The sequence below is a fragment of the Scatophagus argus genome, chromosome 5 (genome assembly GCF_020382885.2).
Source record: "Scatophagus argus isolate fScaArg1 chromosome 5, fScaArg1.pri, whole genome shotgun sequence".
NCBI classification, from domain to species: Eukaryota; Metazoa; Chordata; class Actinopteri; family Scatophagidae; genus Scatophagus; species Scatophagus argus.
Genome location: NC_058497.1, coordinates 7,389,800 through 7,415,608, shown reverse-complemented (window position 1 = coordinate 7,415,608; position 25,809 = coordinate 7,389,800). Strand labels below are relative to the sequence as shown.

At 41.0% G+C, this 25,809-nt stretch overlaps 1 protein-coding gene across 2 annotated transcripts in view; it reads left to right on the top strand.

Annotated features, from left to right (window-relative positions):
* Positions 1-1,436: 1,436 nt before the first annotated feature.
* igsf11 (immunoglobulin superfamily member 11) overlaps positions 1,437-25,809 on the top strand; it is an 89,220-nt gene continuing 64,847 nt past the window's right edge. For both annotated transcript variants that reach the window (XM_046388889.1, XM_046388888.1), the window contains exons 1-2: positions 1,437-1,606; positions 2,010-2,588. In XM_046388889.1, coding sequence (XP_046244845.1) covers positions 2,528-2,588 — 61 coding nt within the window. In that variant the 5' untranslated portion in view covers positions 1,437-1,606; positions 2,010-2,527. The remainder of the gene's footprint in view (positions 1,607-2,009; positions 2,589-25,809) is intronic.

Below are 25,809 nucleotides of genomic sequence, written 5' to 3'. Positions count from 1 at the left end.
TGCGTTTCTATTTGGATGTTTGGATTCTTTTTAGCTAAAAAAAAAAGACTAAAACTAGATATCTTATGAGGCAGAAGAGATATAAGGAGCTGCTTGGCACTGAGGTCAGCTTAGTGTGATCAGTGGCTCAGAGCGATTAGAAGCCTGAACACAAGTTGTTTGATGTGGTCCGTTCAGATGATTCTTTTAATCACTGAGTCCTTTAGCCAGTGGTAAAAGCAGGTGAAAAGTAAAAGGGTTCTTGTCAGGGTTGTAATACTGTATGTGACGTTGTGGGGTTAATATTACTGCTGCGTTAGTGTGCGTGTTGCGTTTTACTGCTGTTCATGCTAATCCCACAGGGTTTGTACTTTATTGAGCTTGAGAAGTCAATGCATAATGGAAAGCCTCATCCTTCAGTTTGTCAGAACCAATCAAAATCAACACATTTGGAAATACGTGGTTTTCACTGAACAGGAAGGTTAGGAAAAAGTGTAATCTGTAAGTAACTGAAGCCTTCATGTCAAATGTGGTCTGGTGTAAAGTGCATTATTTGCTGTTGAGATGTAATAGAGTAATGGTGTAAAAAGGAAATACTCAAATAAAGTACCTCAAATTTGTGCTTGAGTCAAGCTCTGCATTAAGAAAGCGCTAATCTTTGAATCAATTATTTATCTTTTACAAAACCCCAACACATGTACAACAGTAATGTGGGGTGTCACATTACTGTTGTACATGTGTTACAAGCTTGGCTCAGGCTTGCGACAAAGTAGGAACTCCACAATCCACACAGAGAGAAGATCCAAAGTTAAATGAATTGATTTAAATATTAAGAAATTCAGATGGCGTGTGGAGGTGTACTCAGTTGTGTCAGGTGTGTCTCAATATGTTTGTGAGTGTTGTAACCTGAGCAAAAAAGAGCTCTCTAAAGAGATGCCCAGTAACAGAAAGCACAGCTGGGAGAGCAGTCCTGTCTTGCACATGGCCCCTCCCCTCTCTCAGGTGTATGCACTTTCTCTGATGACCCATCCAGGCTCCTACAACTAGGACAAGAAGCCAGGTGTGTTGTCACACACGTAAAGTCTTTGATTTATTAAAATCATAATTTCCAGAAATAATTATGCATTTCAACATATTCCACACTCTTTACACTCTTTGTCTTTACAACCAGTCTGTTTCTCTTGTAGCCTATGATGTGTGACAGACTCATTATTAATTATGACAGTGAAAAATGGAATATATGGCCAGATATAACAACAATGATGGAAGAGGCTGATGATGATCACTGCAGAAATATGCCGCCTTGAGACTGTATTAGATTTTTAATATAATAATTGTAATTTATATACCATGAAAAGCGCCGTGTATCTCTGTTTTATTCCATTTATCGGTCGTTCTGTGGTTGCACCGCAGGGGGGCACGAACGTCTCTCCCTCTCTTTCTCTCTCTCTCACTCTCTCTCTCTCTCTCGCTCGCTCAATTGGCGTCAGCGGTTTCCCAGCAACAGCCGGGCTTGAGCTCATCTCAATCATCCGCCGCTGAGCGCAGTCAAGACGCAAACACTCACTCCGGCTGCAACCGGAAGTCCGGTGGATTTACCGAGAAAATAAAAGCACATTGAGTTCAGGTGAGCTTCTCGCAGTACGCTGAAGGCCTATTATATCCAGACTTACTCTACTATATGCTACTATGGAGTGGGCTGTAGGAAAGTGAAGTGTTGAAACTTAATGAAACTAAACTTGGATTGGAGAAGACTCGCTTTGAAGCTCAAAAGTTTAGGATTTCTGTTGTTTATTCTTTATTAATTTCTTTCACTGACTTCATGCTTACTTACTTTCTGGCACATTTTTATTTTAATCTTAGAAGTGCGGGGAGAACACAGACAAGTATTCCTCAGTCCTTTCACCATCCCCTCAAAATGATACTGTCAAAACTGCCATATCCACATCCACGTATAAACTGCCACTTTCCGGCTGTTTTATTTTGAAAAACATCAACCGGACGTTGCAATACTGTTAATTTGTTCTCAGGTCCGCTCAGCTGTGGCAGAGCAGAGAATAACCATGGAGCGCAACAAGACGCGTTGGAGGGACTCACCAAGCGGACAGGAAAAGTGTCAGTTTCTGATCAGTTTCTAAGTCACTTTCAGAGACCGTGGACAGATTTTCGTTCACCAGCAGGTGGACGCTGAGTTATTTTAAGCGTGCGTAAACTGCCTGGAGAGGTCTAGGAAAGAAAATAGTCTTGGAGTGTCTAGCAGCTACCAAAGAACGGAAGGAAAGGAAGAGCAAAGAAACGAGTGTCCGTTGGATAGAAATGCTCTCTTTGTTATTTTTTACACACGTTTGAAAATCTCACGTTGCTTTTGGGGAAATGTCTCTGGTGTGCGCTGCGTAAAAAAAAACAACAACAACAACAAAAAAACAAAACACGAACAGCTTTCATGTCTCCTACTTTTCTTCAATGAAACTGTAAACGAAGCTGAGATTTGTCAAAGAAGGAGGCACTGGGCTAAAACTGAGAGCCAGTCACCGAACAGTGAGGAGCCATGGTGAAGTTTCACAACTCGGACCTCTGGATTGCCTGGATCGTCATATTCTGCATGGAGGGTAAGTTGTGTGTGACACTTGGAAACTTGTGTAGGCCTTCCACAACTAGAAGTACACCTGGACAATCCACAGCAACAATAACAATCGGTTACAGAGAGCATATTTCAAAAGGCTTACAGATTTTCTATCACGTGTATATGTACAATACATTTGCATCTGCACCGCAAAAACAGATGTATCTGGAATTAAATTGTGCCACGGGCTCAACCTCTTTTCTCCAAGAGCGCGTGCCACAGCCATTTGATCCCCCCCCCACCCCACCGCTTAATACGGTATGTTTGGATCAGGCTGACAAATCCCCGGCATTTCCACAAAAACTAAAGCACCGATTTAGGATGACTTTTCCCTAGTAGTGGCCATGTCATCTCTCCCAAAAGCACTTTTGATTGTGCACATCTTATCCCTAATGCGCTCTGCCGTGCCTGACACCGATTTTGCGCGTCGTACACAACACAAGGTGGCTAAAAATTACTGCTCCCCTCCAAGCCACGCCACCACCGCCGATAAACATTAAAACGAGGCACAGTAGAAACGGAGCAGACGGTGGAGGTCTGCGCTGGTATCCGCCCCAGAATCACGGTGACCAGGCAGCACAGGAGTGCAAGCAACCCCAGAGGAAAATCGTGTCTTTGTTCCTATAACTCTCCTATGGGGAACTGTAGCTACTGTGTGTGTGTGTGTGTGCTTCTAAATGGCAACTTTGTTGACCTTATCTTCTTCGTCCAGTCAAACCCTATACCAGTTGGGAGTGTACACAAGTTTTTCTTTTGATTTTGTCATACTTGATGTTGGCTTTTGTTGCGTAATATCCACGAAATGTGGAAAATTAGAAGTGGAATTTTTCTGTGATATTTTAGAAGACGTGAATAAAATCCATTTACAATAATAGAAGCATCATCAAAGAAAAGATTAATGGAAACCCATCAATAAATGAACATCATTTGTAAATATATTCACACATATGTGATGTAGGCTAATGAATAAAGATGTCCCAAAGTATAATGAGACAGTTAAATAGCTGCAGGCTAAAACTGAATCAGTTCCTGGCAAATCTAAATCAGAAAAAGAGCAAAGCTGAGCAGACAGAAGGCAGATAATGCCAACCCAGGCCCCTTAGAGCCTCGTGTCAGGACACAAAAAGCATTTCTGCTGAACTACTGAACTATCCAGACACACACACACACACACACACACACAAGCACAGAAAACAGCCTGACATGTCAATTTGCACACAGCAATTGTGTGAGATTGAATTTAGTCCTGATTGCTCAGGTGTTTCACTCCGCTGCTCACTGATTTAGCTGTATACCCCTGCAGTGAGTAGATGTATGGTATCTTGTCAGCTTGACTCAGGATTGCAATACACACATACACACACACACACATACACACACATACACGTACCCACGTGCTCTCAAGTTTATTTGATTTGACCAGTGTGACCCACTGTCTGACAAAATGATTTGTAATAAAACTGAGGATTGTGGCCACTCTTTCGACCCAAGTGATTCACATGTCTGTCCAATTTGAAAACCCTCAGCCGCCGTAATGAGTGAAGGTTCAAGTCTACAAATTACTTTAGAGAAAGAACAAACTGCTCAGTAGCTCTGGTAACAAGCCAGCCTTTTCAGTAAGCATTCGTTGGACAGTTTTTCTTCTCTTGCGTCTTGGTGGGGAGCTGCCAGTGTTTCTATAAATAAATTCTGATGCAGCAAAGTCAGTATTGATTGTGGTTGCTTGTTTTGGCTTTGTGTGTGTCGACCTCCACTTTTTGCATGTCAGACATTGTCACCAGATTGATCTGGTCTGTTTATTATGTTAGCAGACACCGGATTGTTTTGGGTTATTACACAAAAAGGCCTAAATAGTTTCACTTTTATCTAACAAGTACATTTCTAACATGAAATGTGCCACCCAGTACTTGGTTGTAGCTGTGGTCTGTGGACTGTCACTTAAAAAGAAGTGAAAAGGGAAAGTTTTGAAAAGCAGAAAACTGTGAACAGCTATTACGACAGGAGGACGCAAATTTCATAAGTGACTTGGACAGGGATCAGTTCATTGCAGGGCCCTTCATATACATTAGTTAGAGGGCACATCATGTTCTTCTTCAGCCATCAACCCTCCCCAGACCCACATAAATATTGCATCCTCAATTAGAAGTCTGCATCTTTTTTCATCTTTTCAAAGTGGACAAAAGTTGAGTGGTTGAGATCTGCAGTGCTTAAAACCTTTGAAGAAAGTTTGTCAGAGTTAGAGGAATAAACAGTGGAGGCTCTATCCTGATAAACTGATTGGTTCAGCTGCTGTGACAACGAACCCCTCTGGCTATACCAACACTGAGCGGCTCTGTCTGCAATGATGCCACGATGTAACGATTCACCCAGAACAACCCTCAAGGGTGGTGCATGGACCGATCCGGAGATCCAATCAATTCAACAAATTAAATTCAAGCGGAGGTGGTGACTCTGAACTCTTGAGCTTCTGTTGTTTATTTTGGATGTCTGCATAATAGATCCTATAGAACATTTCAAATTTGCATACAGCAGAATGTTTTGGTTTGCCCCCAGGCTTTCATCTCGCTTTCCTGTATGTTTGAGATGAAGAGGAGGTCGAGGAGCACTCAAGCATAAAAAAAAGACAACTTGAAGTGTTTGTTAAGCTCATTGACATTCAGGACATTCATATCTGCAACAAAGCTGAACTCAGACCAGTACTCTTCTCCGCTTTCACTGTGAGCTTGTTAACCTTTGAGGCTCTGCTCAAAGTAATGAAATTACATAGCAAGCCGGGTTTGCTTGTTGTTTGTTGTTGACATGGTCTTCTTTGCTCAGTCTGAAGATTTAATTCCAAGTCGTCATTCAAATATGATTCTTGCCATTCATAACGCTGGGTTCACAGCAGCAGTAAGTATGGTTTTAGTGAAGCTTTCAAGGTAAAAACTGAGATAACTTTGGTGGAAAAGTTGTCTGAAACCCTTATCACATTGTGTAACAGGTTCAGTTCTAAATCTGCCAGTCACCAAAATCATATTTACTTGTGTGTTTCTGTTTCCTTTTCAAAGCTGCTTTGGTTTGTTAAGTTATTTTATTTATTGTTTTGCTCGGAAACAATTGCAGGCAGTCAGCGATAATGAGTTATGAGAGAGAGCAGAGTGAGAAGAGCTTTGATAAGTCATAAAAAAAACCCAAAAAAACAAAAACATGTTGAAGTGGTGATGAGAGCTGCAAAGCGCCGCAGGTCTTTTAGGTGTACTCACGATTTTTGGAACCACAGGTGAATTTGCAGTTTTTTCAAAAAATGTAATGCACCGAGCTGACGTAGGGCATGCCTCTCAGTCTAACGAGAGAATGCATATGATGAAAAAATCCTGTCTGTCTTTTTTTTTTTTTTTTCTGATAAGTAGTGTTTTTTTTCCCTCCTTTTTCCGCCTGCTGCTAAAAAGGAGCAGCTGGAACAAGAGTGTTGGACAGATGGAACTTTCCACCTCGATTATTTTTCTCACTAAAAATAGCCTCTCAAAAAATTAAAAGACCTCTGGGACCGCTCGCAATGTGCATGTGCGTGTGTGCGTATGCGTGCGCATGTTTGAGCGACAGAGGCGCGGGGAACTTCAGACGACGGGGTCCTCAGATGATGGCGGCAGCGGCCATCCTGGGAGTGTGAATGAATAAATGATGGGCAGATATTTGGAGGAGAGTGAGAGCAGCATTCGCCCAGTCCCACGGTCTCTTAAGCACACATTAAAGTAGGCCCCAAAGAGCGCACAGGCTGCTCTGCTGCACGGCAGTTGGCCAAGCATCTGGGGCAAACATCTGATGTGGTCAGTTCACAGAGTTTTGGGGGGTTTGGGGCTTTGAGGTTTTGGGATTGGTTGTACCTTTAATCAGAGTGGCAAGTGAGCGAATCAGGAGTGAATGGTGTGTGTGTTGGGAGCAGAGTGATGTTGTTGATGCCAAAATGTGATCAGTTATGTTTCTTAACTGCATTTGGGTTAGATGATTAAAAAGGGTGTTGGGGAAGTGAGGTGTCATTTTTCAAACGGAGACGCTGCCTGTCTCATCAGATTCAGGCTTGTCACTTGATGTGGCAAACACTTTGCTTTCCAGTGGAAGTTCTTTCATTTTAGATGATTGACTGTCACTGCTGCACCATCCTGGGCAGAGGAATTGCATGAAGGAAGCTTTTTTTTTTTTTACTTTCATTTCATGACACGTAAGACATTTAAGACATTCTCACAAGTGAATCAAAGATGCAGGGAAAATCAGTGTTGCGGCATTGCCATAACCAGTGATCACTGCCCTGAGCGGCGAGATAACTTCTCTGTGGATTAACTGTGATAACTGCGCTATTGTGAAAGCTGATGTTAGTTACGAACCTCTAAAAGGTTTATGACTTTATCACTCAAAGATGGAAAATGACGATGTTGCAGAAGGTAATAATTTAAAAAAAAAAAAAAAGCAGAGTGTATAAAACAGTATCTTTGTCTGTAACATACTGTGAGAGATTGTACCATTTGGATGAGTGTGTGTCTGTGTGTGAGAGAGAAGAGCCCTGGGTTTATACATATTTTAAAGCGGATGTCTTCCTCATGTCGTGGCACCCTGAAGATCCTGTCTGTGAAATGAGCAGTTTTGCTTTGCTGGCAGGTTTGACAGGACCATTGCTGACAGGACCCCCCCATCACATCAGTGACTCAAGAGCTATTTGGTAAATGTAGATATGACATTAAGTTTTGTTGAGTGTCTTAAGGTGAAAATAGATTTTTCTCTTAGTAACTATCACTAAGTTTTAGTTCACGCAAGTTTAGTTAATTGCAGTTATACGTTTAGTTGTTGCTTGGTGTCAGCGATTGTTCCAAAAGCTCAGCTTAGAAGTTAGATAGTCATGAGTGTGAGTCAGCACTCTATACTACAGTCACAAATTGGGGATTTCCACAGACTGCTCTAACAGAATAATTATTATGTCTTTGCAGAGCCTGCACAATATCACACCCGCAAAAAGTACTATTTTCTGTTACTGTTACTGTTTGAAAATAGTAATCTGTCTCTAAATCCATGACAAGAGAACAGATTTTTAGGCTACATTTTGTAATCTTATTACCCTCGTAAACCTAATAAAAAATGGTCCTGTCATCACTATCTTTAAGGCACGTGCTCAAACTTTGATGTTTGCAACAGCCAGTGTTACTTGACTTAGATTTTTACAAAACCCCTCCTACACCATTCACTTTTGTGTGTGTGTGTGTGTGTGTGTGTGTGATATATTGCAGCTCTCAATCAGTGTCTGCCAGAGGGTCGTTAAGTTGATCTCTGGTATTACCAAGAATAGTTGCTGTGTTTATCATTGTAAGCCTTTATGAGCTTGGATCAATGACGAAGGAAATGCTCCTGTGTGCACATTATTCCCACAAGTGTGTGTTAACATGCAGTGTGTGTGCATGTGTGTGTGTGTGTGTCTGGACCCTCATAATTCCCCAGGCAAATAAATTACAGTGGATCCCAAAGGAACGGGGTTTCAGACAGTCAGTTTGTCTGAGTCATGCTATGCACTGAGCTCAGTGTTAAGATGAAAGGAAGCTCACTTGAGTCTGTCCAGCTGTTCATTTTAATGCATACAGTACAGTTACCCTATAGCACTGTCGCCTCACAGCAAGAGGCTTCCAGGTTTGAATTCCGGTCTGGGCCCTTCTGTGCAGGGTTTGCATGTTCTCCCTGTACCTGCGTGTTTTTTCTCCAGGTACTCCAGCCTCCCACAATTCTACAAATATGCACCTTAGGTTAACTGGCTACCCTACATTGTGCCTAGGTGTGAGTGTGTTATTGTTTGTGTATTGTTTTGTGCGTTGGCCCTGTAAGTTACTGGCAACTAGTCCAGAGTGTACCCCACCTCTCGCCTGTTGTCAGCTGAGATAGCCTCCCCACACAACACTGCATGGATAGACAGTATAGAGGATGGAAGGATGGGTACAAATAGCCCTTTGACACGGACACTCAAACTTTGTGTAAGTAAATCGTAAATCCAGAGTACCAGAATTATTAACCCCACTTAGTACAAACCCAGTTCCAGAAAAGTTGACATGCTATGTAAAATGTAAATTAAAGCAGAAGGCAATCATTTGCATACAAACCGTGAATCGTGTATTTCACAAACCTCGCAAGTTTTACTTTGCGTAATTTGTAGCATAGAATTTCGATCCACGAAATTATGAAATCATCTTCTCAGGTGACTTAAGCTTTTTGCTATTATTCTGCATCCTGCACATAAGATCTAAAATGTTGACTCTGAATTTTCATTAGAACTCACAAACCAAGCAATCTAATTTGAAACATGTATAATAGATGCCAAAGACACTACAACATTGTGTTTTCATAGCTTCATATAAATAAAACTGCGATGAATTAAATAAATTGCACGGGAAGGGATTAAATAATTGAAGTTCCCCGATGAGCAAACAAATTAAGTAATTTGTGAAGAAAAATTTGATGGAATTAAATTAGTACATACCGAGAGTACACATTATTGTATTATCTTGAGGGATTGACTTGAAATCTGAGTGCACAAATAATTAAATCCTAATTTGTGCAAATTATTTTAACTTTTTACCCCACAAGGTGTGATGAGGAAATACAATGATGACAATTATGATGATGATGATGATGATGATGTGGCCAGTCATCTGAAACAATGGTTGTTACATTTCTCACTTGAACAGATTTCACAGCACAATGCAAAAACAAATATCACAGTGGAAGCAAACAGTCTGTTCCTAGGACATAATGACAGACAGCTACATGAAATGTTGTAGTGGGAGCTGCATTTACAGCAGGCCTAGAGGAAGGATGCAGATTCAGAAGTGGGTGGTTTTAGGTCAGAGAGACAAGCAAGTCCTAACGCAAGGACTATATGTAGGTATTTTCAACTGTACTCCCTGGAGTACTGTGGCCTTGCATCACTAATTTGAAATTGATTGTTAATTGATCCACAGAACAACTAAATGACCTTACGGCACTTGATGAACCCAATGGCTGACCTGGCTGGTGTCACACTGACAGACAATGCAGATCCTGTGTCCTGCTTTGAGTGCATGGTGGTCCACAGAATAGTCTTGACCAGACAATTGCACAAGCTCTAAAAATACACTGGATAATTTCATATTCTAGAGGAATGTAATTTTGTAAATTGCTCACTGTTGCACATGATGGGTTGTCTGTGCTCCTCTGTAATGGCTGCCTCTACTGTTAGGTGTCTGGCTGAGAGCACCTACAGAAATGACTTCCCTCCTTCGAGTTTTTAAAAGCCTCTGAGGGTCAGAGGTCTCAGACATGACATGGTGTCCAAAAAGATGGAGAACTAGTCAGCATTTTCAAGCTTCTTACTGCTGTATGTTGTCTTTCCTTTGTGTGGAAATTTCCGTAATCATGTTTTGATCTGCCTGACGGCAGCATAATAGTTTGGTCAAATCTTTTATCTTTCAAAAACAATGTGTCAGGGTGAGCATTTCTGCCTGTCATGATGCTCACTTCTGCTAATGGAGAGAAAATGCAGAATACTAGAATAAGAGAAGAGAATAGAGGTGAACAAAGTGAAAGGGGGGCAGATTCTCCTGCATTAAATATGCTCAGGGCTTTTCACAGCCATAGGTAATTCATAAACTGGCTGTTGAGGTAAAACACTTCCGTTATATTTGTGCTTTTGCTTTTTTAATCTAGTTCAGTGAATCTGCTCTCAAAATATAATAACAAGAAGCACATTTCCAAAGGCTGAAGCTAATTTTTGGTTTCATTAATCTGGTACTTTTGGCCATTGCACTCATCAGGTTTTCTGCTGAGTTTTAGGGAAAAACAAACGAAAACAAACACACGGGTTTGCTCATGTTTCACACTCATCAGCCTCAGCTTAAATGTGTACTTCCAAAAATCAATGCAGCTGATGAGGTAGAACATCAAATATATTGTCTGTGTGCTGTACTGTTTTCAGTTGGTTTGTCAAAAATGGTTGGCAAATGATCACATTCTGTTTTAATAACCTTTTACACAGCATCACAGCTTTGTTTGGAATTGGAGTTTTACAGGAAAATGATAAGATTATTAACACAACTTTAAACATTCACCACAGCTTATAGGCCAACTTACTCATTTAACTTTCAGGGTTTCCCCGAGAAAATCGGTAAGTAGAGGTGATAAACACCTTCTGGATGCAGTCCACCGGGTCATTGGAAAAGCTCAAACCTAAAACATTAAAACACAAGTCGTAATAAACTAAAATCTAACTTAAAAAGATATATCTGCACAATAAAAACACTAGACGTTCCAATAAAACCAAATGTAGCAAGTGAACAGCTAGCCTCACTGTGCCCATTGCTCTTAATGTTAGCTTGGAAGCACACTCGTATTAACCACCACAGTGTCACTATCTGGTTAGTAAGGACAACGAAATGAAACATCCCTGCAGTAGTGGAAGGCAAGCTCTTGGTCTGACACACTTTGGCTCTCAGTAAATGTGTGTTAACTGCCTGAGTTCCTCCCTGTAGAAAAGGTCTTGCAGCAGCTCTCCATAGTTTCATTATTAGTCCCTCTTTCGTACAGTGCCCCAGAGCCACACTCTCTCACTATTGTTGTACTTCTTCTCTCTCTCTTTCTCTCTCTCTCAGGTGTCCATCTTTCAAAATGCAGGTCACCTTCTCTCTTTATCAGGACCTATATTCCTCTACGTTTCTCACCATCCTTTTTGTACCATGTACTCTATTTGTATCTGCTGCTTTTTTCCCCTCTACATCACTGTTTTCCAGTTTCATTGTCTTTCACTATCACTCTTTTTCAGTCTCTATTTACCTCTGTGCCTCTCTTTCACACACTCTAAATTTCTCTCTCCCTCTCTCTCTCTGCACCCTCCCACACATTCTGTCAACACACAAATGACTTTCCAGGGATAAGGAAGAGACTGAAAAGTGGTCCCCGCTTGTTCTGTCCTTGCAGACAACGAATGAGCATGTCAAATCTGATGCATGTGAACAGCCAGGGAGGATGGTGCGCTGAGGCACGCAGTGAGAGAGAGACAGAGACGGTGAAAGAGAGGCACAGAGGAAGAGAGAGGCAGGAGAGATCCCATCTGTGCATTGTTACAGCAGACTTCACCTTAACATTGTCGCCGTTGTATCCAGTAGAACACGAGGGGACACAGGTGGGACTTTGACAAACTGGGGAACTCACACTTACACAGTTTATGTGTGCGTGAGCATACACACATGCACAGTTGTGTTTCCATCACTTTTGGGGACATTACATAAACTAACATTCATTTCCTGGAGCCTTAGCCACCGCATAACCATAACAAAAAACATTACTTGCCTAATCCTAATCCTGACCTTAACCTAATGCTAACCTCAACCTAACCTTAAAGCAACTGTGGACACACACATACACACACACACACATTCAGATGCACATGCGAATGAATTTCACAGACGTACATTGACAATACATGCACATGCCTGCACAAACATATATAAAAACTCTCTTAGTTGCTCGTTTGTGCAGCATACAAGAGTGGTGCATGCACACACAGAGACACTTTGCAGCATCTCTAGGAGTGTTCATTGGTTTAGTGTGAGGTCAAATTGATGTGAAGGAGTTGTAGGATGGGTTAGTATTGGTTAGTAGGTGTAACAGTATTCATATTACATCCCATCCATTTTACATAATGCTCTCATGGAGAGACTCATTTTAATAATAATAATAATAATAATAAAAAATTGTACACTTGCTGTCAGACAACCACCTGCTACTCAGCTACAGAAGCACAGACCGTGAACAAAAACCCACATTAACTCTCCTGCAGTCTTTTTCTTATTTAACTGACAAACGTGACCACATGTCTTGTGCTACCCTTAGTTTGTTAAATGAGTGAACACACAAACATTTACTGGGGAAGAGGGCTGCTAATGTCTGTAGCACAATACATGTCTGCAAATATCACTTCCAAACATTTAGGCTCTGTTTTGGTCCTCACTTCCATGGCTCTCCCATGGCTTGTAAACTATAGCACGTTTGTTAGTTTGTTTCATGCTGGAGACATGCCAGCTGCTGTCAATCAAACTCAGACACTAACACACTCACCAGGTGCTGAAGTAAAAAGGGATATTTATATATTCTGATATTTTCTAAAATTATATAAAATTGTTTTTTTAATGTGAGGGAATCTGGGACATGACATGCAGCAGCCAATTTAATTTATCTCTTTACTTTCACTTTCTTGCATTTTTGGTAGCCGTTAGAATCATGAGTTGATTTGCTATGACCTCTCGCAGCAAAGGACATAACTTTTAGATGTGTGAGGGTGTTTTCTTTTTCTTGTTAAAACCTTTATATTTCACATGCTTTGGCTTGATGACCCTTGGGCTGCTAAAACTTGGTGAGGGCATGCTCGAAACTTCAGTGGTTGAATTAAAAAAAAAAAGAAGATGAGCACTCTCATCCTGTGAGACCTGCTTCTCGTGGAGACCACGTAGGCAGTGTTAGTCTAACAACAATATAGGGTCCATGGATATCAGGGGGCACCATATGCTGCTGTGGCCCTTCAACCCATAATCCATGCCTCTACTGTCTTATCTGGTTGCCCTCCCTGACAGCCTGGAGACTGGTGGTGGGGGCAGGGAAACACTGTCCAGTGTGCTGCACTCTGCTTTGTGTTTGAAATGTGCTCAATATGCAAATCCAGTCAGCCTCACATAGTTTTACCAGAACATGAAAGGCCAAATTCACCATCACACACAAACACAAGCATGTTAAGGGGATGCATGTGCCAACCAACCCACACATAATGACACAGACGCACACACGCGCACACAAAGATCCTTCACCCCACCCTGCTACGTGCATTAATATCATGCGGATATTGCACAGACTTAACTTATAATGCCAGATAGTAGTATTGTCACAGACCCCACTGGTACACCGTGTGTGTGTGTGTGTGTGTATGCCCTATTTGTCCACTATCCTACAAAAAGCCTTTTAAGTAGATCCCGGCTATTGGAAGAGCTTTAAATAAGCGTAACACAAAAATGGAAACGTTAGTCCATGTGCGTTTGTCCCACATGACATCGACTGTGGAGAGATACACTGACTGCTGACTTTGTTATGACAGACTTAAAATAAGATAAACTGTCCTGTGATTAAAAGCACACACTTCAAGATAAACCCAGCACTTTTAGGACCCTGACAGTGCTAATGAGCATGCATACCAAGAATCAATGACTGGTCAGAGCTGTTGGTGTTCAGCTAATACAGCTGTTTCACTTTAAAAACCCTTAACTTCTTGTTCTTAACTTCCTGTATAATTACACCTTTAACATTAGGGGAATTTTTAATGACAAAATCAATGCCTTTATTCAGTGGTATATACTTTAGTGTTGCATCAGTTTATCTTGTTTAATTGTATAGTTTATAAGTCACATTCAGTGTCATCTTCACAGGCGGACTAATATTAACACACAGTAGCTGTTTTATGGAGCTGTGACATTTAAATCAGCCTTGTCATGAGGTAACATTTCTTGTGAAGTGAAGAGGCACAGAGATTCAGTTTAGTATTGCTGATTGCTTGCAGAAATGGAACAACAGACATATTTATACTGTAATTTTTGATTCATGCAGAGCTTCCATTTTCTATTTTTGATACACTTTTTCTCTTATCACTTTCACCTTTTTCTTTCTCTGCTCAAAAATCCAAACTCCCCTTGCTATTTAGATATGACCGAGGAGGCTGTGACTTGCTTGCATGCTTCTTCTGATGAGTAGCAGCTGCTGATCTGTGTCCAGCTTGTCTGCTAAGAAGTGATTTGTGAATATGGAACAATGTGTTAACTATTGCGCCAAGACCCAAATCATCTACTGAAATGGGCTTTGCTACAGATTATGTCTGTCATTTGGTGTGTGACCCTGGCTTATAGATTATGGATAGCTTTGGCTTTATTTGATCAGTTCAGTGACGCACAAACAAGAACCTGAGTGGGAACCCGTGCATACACAGACACACGGAGCCGTGCATGTGCAAAACTGATGAATTATGTGATAGAACATGTTACTACTGCTTATATCCACTGACTTGTATTTCTCTTTCTGTTTTCACATGTTCTTGCCATTCAGGGTGATGATTTTTAGTTAAGAAAAGTTCAGAAAACATCCAGACACCTTTAACTCGCACACACAGCACGCAATAAGTGAGTTTAGTGATGCAGTCACAAAAAAGCAGCTCTGGATCTGGTGCTGGAAAGCTGATTTCTGTGGTAATACTCTTTAAATAAAGTTAGAGAAGATACCATGTGTTTCCCAAGATAACGTGTAGATTTGTACATGTCTATCTTCCTGAGGGAATGGTGGTTCTAAAGATATATAGTTTGGTACGAAATGCTTTACTGCCTTCGATTGTCGGTGACAGGCTGCCAGTCAGCGCTGTGTGATTGGAAGGTGTGACAGGGTACATGAGGGATGGTGAGATCAGATAAATATGATTATGTGAACTTGTTTACTGTATTCCAGTGGAAGCTACAGTATTTGAAACCAGATCTGCTCCAAACTGGGAGCCAGTGAGGGGAGGTCAGAATGTATGCAGTGTGATCAAATCTCAGCTTTTTGGATGAGTTGAACCTTTTTGATACTGTTTATTGATAGCCCGGAAACATGCCATTGAACAAAATAAATGTTGATGAAACATGTTCATGGAAAATATTATAATGTATAAAAATATTGTAATTTTTGTTTTAATTTAATCAGATGGCATCAGTTTCACTAAAACAGAAGCTACAGGAATGTAGATTTGGGTGTTAATGGAAAAGCTGTTTCACTCATGACTTCATAACTTCACCAACATAGGCCTGGAATGACCCTTTTGACACACCCAAGTTTTCTTAACAGAATGATTAAGATGAGGTATCAACAATTTTAAGCAAATAAATTTGAGTAAAATATCTATTTGGAATATTAACTAAATCTGAAATCAGTTACTTTTTTGTAAGAATCATCTTGATGAAATGATTGTAGGCTCGGTCTAAATGGTCAGAATTTCTTGAAGAACTGACAGGTTAATTGAGTAGAAGTTGAGTAGCTTTCTGTCCTGCAATTTGGGTTGAAAGTAATAATATGCAAAAGCTGCTTCATTTTTAAGACATGAAGAAAAAAAGTGAGAGCATGTGTGAGCCAGAGAAAATTCACTAAGCTCATGATGGTTGAAAAGGTCGAGGGTGTGCTTTTGTTCTGCTGCTCCTCCAAACAGAGTCTCCTGGGGTTATTTGTTTATTGTCAGTTGCTCCCTTATGCATACTCACATGCACACGCACACACACACACACGCACATCCACACATGCACAGGCAAAGATGTACACTTCCAGACAATGTCAAACAATCCAATTAGCTACCATCAAGTCAATTGGGGTAATTACCCAGAAACTATTGCGTTGTTTTCTCCCTGTGCACTATCACAACTGTAATTATGGCAAAGCAACAATGATGTGCAATCAGTTCACTGTCACTGTTCTGTAGTGATGTGATGTCAGTAAAGATTGCAGATGGGTGCTGAAATGATAGAGAATTTCAGTGTATAATATTGATATAGATAGGAACTACAGAAAAGGGGCGAGCTCAGTCAGAGAGAGCAGGACCCAGAGTATTCACACGGGGACCTGTGAGTCGAAGTCTAACTCTTCATAAACATCTCTCATAATCAATGGCAGAATAGCAAGTGATCCATCTTCTCTGGCCTGTAAACGGTTGACATTTTCCCTTTATTAAAGCTGTGAGATGAGACGCAGGGTTTTAACGATGACACAAGATGATCAATGACTCCATTGTACTCGGCTGGAGGGTGCTTTATTAACACGGGACATTGTCCCGTTCCAGAACAATTTCTGTGTATTTAGAGGATGATTTCCTCATTGGAATTTGGGTCTCTGGTGGACAGAGCTGAATGTGTGGCTCTTCTTCTTTTGTGCATTGTAATGAAGCAGAACAGGACTCTGTAATGCTTTGAGAGTGGGTGTAAGACAGAGATACATGGAGACACAGAGAGGTGTAGCTTGTCTTTATTACTGTACTACTTGGTGATGAGAGGGATGTGGAGAGATGTGTGTTGCATATTAGAGCACAATGGAAAAAAATTACTCTTTGTTAAAATGAGGATGGTCTAGAATGGGAGGGCCCGCTGAGACTGTCATCGGTGTGCCTGCACAGCCAGATGAAACGCTATTCACCATTGTTATAATAAAACACGGCTCAGATAAAAGCTCATGAATACAGGTTGCACAGAAGAGCTGAAGCAGCCACTCTGTAACAGATTACACTGCCGCTACGCACAGCGGGGAGAAAAAATGACTCCAGTTTTAATTAATCCTTGTTTAAATTAGGATGAAAAATTAATACTGCGAATTGGCCGTGCAGATGAGATGAGGCGTATATGATACAGTGTTTCATAGCTGGTAATCAAAGCATCAAAGACACTGAGAGACTGGGGGTGGCGAATAAGAGTTAAAACCTTTCCATGTGAGTGGGAGAATAACCGGGGCCCGACTGACTTCAAATGGAGATGTTATAGTGAAACTGAGAGAGAAAGTCAGCCACACAGGCAGATTTCACACGTAGTTTAACACTTGGTCTGAGGCTGAATATGAAAGTGATTGAGGAGATTCAGCACTCGGGACGGGTGAAGAGGACAGGACAGTTCAGGCTGTGTGGACTTGTCTTCATGCTGCAATTCCATCTCGAGATAATCTGTTTCTGTGCTACTAATTGTTTTGCCACTCATATGCAGGTGACTGTAAAAAAAAATACAGAACTTTGACAGTGGAGACCTGGCTTCACATCCTGACTCCAGTGCGTGGTGAAGTTTAGGCAACAAAAATGTTTCATGAATACAGTAAAAAGAAAACACAATTTGTCCCGTTCTTTGAGACAGCTTTTGGCTTTTGAATATTGAACAAAGACATAACATAATCCACCCCTAACAACACATCAAGTGCTGTGAGTGCCTACATAACAACATAGTGATCAAAAAAGTTTCGTCATGCTTAAGTTACCTCCAGCAGATGTTGCAGATGTTGTATATTTCAACAGGGTAGTGTAGGAAAAACAAATGAAATACGTTAATGTGATCTTATTAAACGGTGCATAATAGCATGCCACTTTTAATAACATTCATGCATTTTAAGCCACAGGTCATTTAATAGTGGCTACATATCAAGTTTTGGACATGCAGGAAAGGACAAAGCCAGGTGATCTTTACTGGCTGATCTTTGTTGTCATGGTAACAATGATAAGTATGTGGTTAACACTGTGAAACAGTCATAGTTTGATAAGGTTTTTTGCACCAAAGCCACTTGGTTAGGGGAGAGGGTTTCAGACTGAGACTAGGGAGAAAAAAGTGGCACCTAACTGAAGTGAGGGGACAGCAGAAGGAAAATCTAGATGAAGATGGAAATGGGGGGGGGGGGCAGAGTCTAAAGATGTAAGAAGAAAAAACAAGAATGAAGTAGGCCTAAAAGTTCATTTTAGTAGAGCGAAGGCTGATATGTCAACTTCATACACCTTCAGTTATATGTTCAGTTGTACCTAAATCATTTTTTACTTTCTGCTGCTGTTTTCTATGGTAGTTTTTATGCAGTTATTAAGTCTGCTCGCTTCCACTCTTCAACCCCAAAACACCTGGAGCTCACCATAGCCTAAAGCCCTCTCTCTTAAACCGTTTAACATGTTTGCCATCTCACAATCGTCCGCTTTCTGTTCAGAGGGCAGAGGGCTCTCAACAACCAAAATGCTTGATTTCCCCTCATTTCATTTCTTCGCTCTCTTTCCAGCCTGGGGAGTGAATGAATATGAAAAAATATATATATATATTTTTACAGTTCATTTGCACTACTTTTTTCTCCCTGCCTGGTGGAGACTCAGGTGGGCATGAGTATTAATAGCTTCCCACGTTTGTGACGTCAGCTGAAATCACACATGCGCCTCTTAACGCTCAGAGGTGTTTTATGTTCGTTAGATACATCACTCTCAGCGGTTATTTAGTCAGTGTTGCAAAGCACTTGTTAGTATAGAACGGAAAATAAAATCTCATTTGCGTCTCTCCGTGCCTGCATTTCTGCCTCCTAGTTACAATGTTTTCATTTTCATGCCTTTCTATGTTATTTTTCCCTTTTTAGTTGTGTTTGTACCTTGTTTAACTGTTGCTAACCTGCTCTCTGCTCTCGGGTCTTTCCCTCCATCATTCTTTCTCCTCTTCAAATTATTCTGCTCTTTAATGTGAGTGTCAAACAGTATTTCATTTCCTCTCTTTTATCTATTTCTCAGCATGTGTCCATGTGAATAATCTCTCTCTCTCTCTCTCTTCATTAAAAAAAAGCCTGTATACTCCGCCTGAAAGCTTTGTGGGGTCCTAAATGCTAAATGCCAGTCTGTCTCTGCCAGGCGCCCGCTTAGTGCTGGTCTCCTTGGTGATGAGACCAGCGATCAGGCCGTTCTGCACCAGACACTGAGGGGTTTGTGATTGAGTGTGAATGTGTGTGTGTGTTTGTGTCAGCGTACAGTAGATGTGTGTGTGTCTGTGTTTTGCCCCTTATCTTTGGAAAGACGTGTACTGTATGTAAGGGAGACAAATCTAGGCAGTACGAGGGACATGTATTCACTGACTCATTATCATGTGAATGCATTATGTTTCCTGTCAACATGCCTCTGCCAAACAAGGGGGCCTCTGTTCTCTCTGCCAGGGCTGAAGCGGCGCAGCGGCCAGGCTCCAACGTGGTGCGGTTCTGCGCTGGCACAATTCACCAGGAGTTTAGCTCCACAGACACTGCTGCTGGCCTCATCCCGATTCAGTCCATCTGTACTGGCATCTCAGCAGCCGGCGAGGAATCTGTCTGTCTGTGGGAATGAGATGGGAAGACACCATTCAGAAACATTTAATGACTGATGGAAGGCTTGTTCTGGATTGGATTTAGATAATTATGATATAATTGAACTGAATTGTATGTTGAATTCAATTCAATTTAATTATATGTGAATATTATATATTTGAATTGTATATCTGATTGTATCATTATCTACAGTGCACAAATCTAATTTTAATTATGATAAAATATGTAAAAATTGACAGAAATGTCATACAGCATTTCATCAGTAATCAAAACACACACTGAAAGGCAACTGAGCATGCATGGTTTTTTGTTTGCCATCCTGATTCTGCTTTCCTCAAATCAAATCCCAGGATGATTTTAACAGCCAATTGGAGGAACACTTTCCCTGAAATCAAACCTGTGCTCTAAGGGGACCCTCCGAGCAGACGGCCTTTGCCATTATCATCATCAGCACACTAATACTCTACAAGAGTCTCCCTGCATTGGAGCGGGATTTCTAGCTGCTGTTGGGGATATTGATCTGGCTGACAGAGACTAATTCTTTGATACACAGGCGTAGAGTTAGAGGTCAGCCCTGTGGTGTGAGCTCTCACATCTCGCTGGGACCAATTTGAATTCCTGAATAGCCGAGGGTCCTAACAGCACACCTCCCTGTGCTCATGCAAACCTGAGGTGTTGGGATGCTTTATGTCTAGGATTCCAGTGTGTAACGAGCAGGTGTGTGTGCATGTCTGTGTATGAGCGAGAGTTATATGCATGTGTGCTCATGCATGTGTGTACTGTGCTCCAAAATGCTTGTGCAAGCAACATTGAGACGCTTTGACTTGCATTGGTGAGAGATTGCATGCAGCTCACACACACTTAATATGTATAAATGGGTGACTGAATAATACCTATGAAGCCCGTTTGAATGAGCATATTCTAGACATATGCAGTTACCCAGAAAATGGTTCCACTGTGGGCTAAAGTCTCATGTATTATGAAGAGTATCAGTTACTGTCTGTTCAGGTGTTTGTGAGTGTCTGATGTGGAATTTTAAAGTCTAAAGTCCTCCAGGAATTATTACACAAATAATAAGGAATAAAACACAGAATAGGTCAGGTGTTGATTGATTTCATCCTATCCAGGCTCCAGCTATAGCTCAGTTGAGATCCAGAACCTTTCAACTAGGCAGACCAAGACAGGAGTGGACAAAAGCAATGGTAAACACATTTCAATATTAATAATGGATAATCTCACTGCATTTTGGGAAATATGCCCATTGACTTCATTACTGAGAAGATGGAGGCCTGATTGAGAGAGAAGCTAAAAATAATCTGGCTACCTCCACTTGCGGGTTGACTGTAAAATGACCTTATGATAAAAGCATATGTGAATCCACCAAGTTGGCTTGAGCAGTCTCACGCTGTAAGATAGCCGCGCCAGACTGAGCCACTTTAACGGCTCTTATTTCCTTCACACTTATTCCAATTAAAGCATGACTTGTGATTAAAGGACAGCAGTCTGCTTGGTAATATGTAAAGTAAGTGTGAATGTGTTTAATGAAGAGAGAGAGAAACAAGTTGAGTTATAGTGCAGTGTGTTTCAGTGTCATGTCTTCACTATCTTGGCCTGTTGGTGTGCATGTGTGTGTTGGCTTTAAATGTGTGTTTGTATATGTGAGTGTATGCATGTGTTTTATTAGCTTGACTTATTGGACATCTGCACTAACAATTGCCCGTTCACACTCGGGGTTAATTGACCTCTGGAGAGGTTTCTCTCCTCAGTGATAATGAATGTCTGGATGATATGATTATTCTGCTTTTGCTGCAGATATGAGATTTGTGAAGAGCTTTGAGTTCTGAGGTAGCTCATTATTTTTTTTTAAATCACACGTTTGAACACACTATTCCTCGTATTTAAAGTGTGTCTTTGAAGCCTGTGTCAGAAGTATCGCAGTATTATTACCATAAATAATGGGTGGTGGTGGTGGTCCCCTTTTGAATTTGGGTGTTTAAAGTATTATCTTCCAACCACCAGTTGCACATTCAAAGTAACCAAATCACACCACATAAAACTGTAAAAACACATTATTGACCAAAATAGCCTTGGAAAGAACACATACTCGATAATCTTCAGGTAATAATTTCCCCCCAAACCGAATACACAGTGTTTTGTAACGGAACTCTTCATTTGTTTTATTCAAGCACAGATAAATATTATATGAGCAATATTAAAAGGTCTGATCATCAATGATTAATAGTCTTTGTGCTGTAATGTAGGTTAGGACCCAGGAGTCCAGCAAGCTGAAATGTAAAACAAACAAATCACTCTCCATAAAGGAAAACATCTTTTAACACCCTCTCCACTGCAGCCTGCATTGTAATGACCTGTATTCCCAATAACAACGAGAGCTGACGATGAAAAATGATCAATGGGATGAAATCATGAGGGGCTTTTGTTACTGATGTTTTAAATTTGTTTGCAGTACTCTCAAGGACAGTGTGTGTTTTCTGATGCTTAATACACATGCACATGAGCGGGCACGTGCGCTCACTCAGAGGCATTCACACCTTCACAATCAAAAAGAGAAAACTAATGAAGCCTTTCTGAAACAAACAACTTGATTAAGACTCAGGAGGGGACAGAATCAGGTGTGAACACTGTGGGTCATGAAATCATGTGTGAACGTATGCCAACCATGTGTTTTTAAAGACGCATTTTGTGTGGTTTTAAGGGTTGCTCCACCTCCCGAGGGTGTTTGCTTGGGCGTGTTATCTCCAGCACTGCTGTTCTACCTGGTGAGCGTCTTCTGGCTGAATGCAGCAGCAGCAGAGCTGAGCGTAGGTTTGCCTCTGGGAGACACATTATCATCTCCTTGAAGCTGCTTTTGCTTTTGCTTGTTCTCTCAGATACAATGAAAGCTCTCAGTCAGACAGACAAAAGAGACATTTCTGACTGTATGCAAATGGTTTTAATGAGGGTTGGATATAAATCTTTAGGTTACCAAAAGCAGTTCTTTACCTTCACACCAATGTATGACATCCACATTGATTCACCATGCCAATGTAAAGACATTTCACTTGTGAAAGCTTTTATTTATTCAGTAATTAAATCTACAAGCTCTTGTTTCTCCTGCTCAAACAGTTTGCTCAGGAATGCAGGCAAAACTAAAGGTGTCTCAGAGTGATTTGTTTTATTGCCATCACTGAAAAGTAGAATAAAAGAACTGGCTGAATCCACATCAGTGAGAGAGTAAAAATAAGAACAGTTAATTAAATCTTTCCATGGCACTAAGCCACTCAGAGAGTAAGAATAAGGAAGAAAGAAATCTTATCAACTTAAATGTGTCCTCTTGCTGCTGCCACTGAGCCGTCAATCTCACGATGTAAACATAATTGTGTGTCAATTGTAGTGCAAGCCTCTTTAAGAATGCAAGTCCATGTGCTTGTTTTACTGTACTTTTTGTGCACAATTACATCTGATAAGTTTTTGGATTCAGGAAGTGATTTGATTCCAAGATGGGAGCATCCATCTGTCAACCTCATTCAAGGCTGCATTGGCTGACTGTTTGGCCACTTCGCTGCAGCAACAGCAGCAGGGGTTAAAGTAAGATTTGTGAGGAGAAGAAGACTATATCTAACAAGGTTGTGGTGTGCGGGAGTTGGATGTGTGTGTGTGTGTGTGTGTGTGTGTGTGTGTGTGTGTGTGGACTACAGTTTTCTTCTAGGCTATTTCATTAATAGAAAGCAGTTTGAGTGAAAACTGTAGACGTTGTGTTCTCTGGATTGTCTACAGTGACAGTGCGGCTGTTTTTGCTAAGAGATGTTGCTGTTGATGTGTTTTAATGCTGTATCACAAATTAAACGACATTTACCTCCTTTGACAGAGGCCAATAACCTGTGTCAAATGGATTCCTAAATGACCATTTTGTTTATTTAATTTTTGGTCATTTGGATGAAGTGGCCCTCAAAATGAATTTGAGGGGTAAAATACCTCTGTGAAGCAGTGTGTAATCCTAAAAGAAAAAAAAAACAAAACAAACAAATAAAAAAACCTGTCAGAGTCAGAGAATTTTTTTTCTTGAAGTTATGGTTCAGTGAACACTGAAATTCCTTGAGCAATAATATACGATATAACTATGTAACTCATAGGCTTAGTGCAATAAATTGTGTTTTCATTAGGTACAGGATAAAATGTGAAGCTTCATGGAATAATTCACCAGAAAAAAATTATAGTGATTCTCCAGAGAAAAATATATCTTGACTTTTACTAAAAAATAAAAAAGATGGGTTTTGATGGTGCTGGACTCCTGAGCACAGCCACTTTATTTGCAGCGATTTCAGTGTAAAACTTGGAATCTGTGTACAATGACTTAAGTGCATAAAAGCATTTAGGTTAATAGGGCTACTGTAAGATCACAGTGCCACATTAGAAGATTTAAATAATGTTTAAATAATTGATGAAATTACTGCTGGTGTGACACAGTGTGTAAATTGCACCCAGTCCCTCTCTGTCAGTTTGGAGACAGCATCGATCCAGCTGCTGTGTGGTGGCCAGCTAGTTAATAAAGTCATTGAAAAGGGGCCGACATTGACGGAGAGAGTGTCTCAAAACCAGATGTGTGGTGGATGTGGATGTCCTGCCTGCATCTGCATCAGCCTTTTTAGTCCTGCCCTGTTCCCAGTGTTTTCCCCGGCCAATCAGCTCCACTTATTTCCTCATCTCATTTCCCCCACCTGTATGTCTCCGCCCACCTCTCCACCTGCACTTCCTTCCCTCTGCCATCCATTTGCATTTTCGTGTCTGGTCACCTGGTAAAGTCAGATATTCACTCTGTTCATCTCTCTTTTGGTCTCTAAAAAAATATCTTTCCCGTCAGCAGCTGAATGCTACATTGTTCACCAGTTAGTTGCTGTGTCTGGTTGCTGTTTTGTGCTGGGCAGTTACTTTGCAGTAGGTTTTTAGAGCTTTTTCACAGAAAAACAGCTGCCTGCTGTGCTGATGAAAGCAGCGAGAGTGAATCAAACCAGTGACTTTGTGATAATAAGCTATAACAGTCAGAAATGAGATGGTGCTGGGTTTGAAACTACCAATGACCCCTTTCACATGCACACAACCATTTGACCATTGTTAATATATAAATATTAGTCATAAAACCCTTAAACAGTCACATTCAGCCACCATTTTCTTCTCAGATGAATTTTGACCTGTCGGTAATTTTGAGCGTTTGTTCTGAGAGTTTCTCACTTTCTAATTTCTAAAAACGTATGCATCTTTACATTCATGCTCAAATGCCTCTTGGAGTCCAATGGAAATTGCCAAGGATGGGCAAATGAGCAATTACAAACATGGGTAAACACACAGGCAGATGTTTACACAAGCAGTGATGCCAAACGAAGAGAAAGAAAGGCCAAGACAGGGCATGAGACAGAGTTTCAGAGAGGTTAGTGATACGTGTTTGTCAATGTTTTTTTTTTTCTTGTGTTGAGAGAGGGGTGCAGCTGGGGTGCCTTGGTCTCCATGGAAACTGACATTCCCTTGTAGGTGCTTGGCAGCTGCCGCCAATTGTTGAGCTTTGGTAATGGTTTGAAATTCTCCGTAAAGTGCCTCAGAGGCTGAGATTAAATTCAACCTGCCCGCAGTAGACTCATGCAGTGACTAATCACACCTTCTTACAGGGAAGGAAAGAAAGAAAGAGTTTGATGGCAGTCAGACGAGTAAATGTATAGCATGTGATCACATTTTGAATGTGTATTTTTATGCTTTTGTTCTTGGCTACTAGTCATTTTATAAAATATCACATTTCATTCATTTAAAAGTACTTCTTGCATAGATAGTCACTGATTACTCTGATGTTCCTGCTATCCAAGCTCATTAGTTCTCTGCCACACTGACTCTTATACATTTGCATCATTTATTTTTTAAAAAATGTGCCTTGTTTTTCTGTTATTTCTGCACTATTTCTGTCCCCCCCCGCCCATGAGTCTTTGTTCTGGCTGGCAGACCTATTTGAATGAGAGTGGTCAGGCACCGCTGCTTAACAACTGATGAAATGATTGTTCCTCTCCGTCTCTGAGTGCAGAACACTTTAGCTGCATGTGGCAGGTAGTGTAAAAGTCTGCTGCTGATGGGCCTGCAACCATCAGCAGCTGAAAAGGATCAGCCAGGCGCAGCGTCAACCTCGCACGTCTGCCCGCGTCGACCGCTCATCCAGAAAATATGGACAATTATTGCTGTTTGCATCATTGAGAAGCTTGAGTTGACTTGGAATCGAATTTGTAAACGTGGGTTTACCTAAACAAGCACAAGGCATTTTTTTTTTTTAGTGAGTCTGATATGTTGTT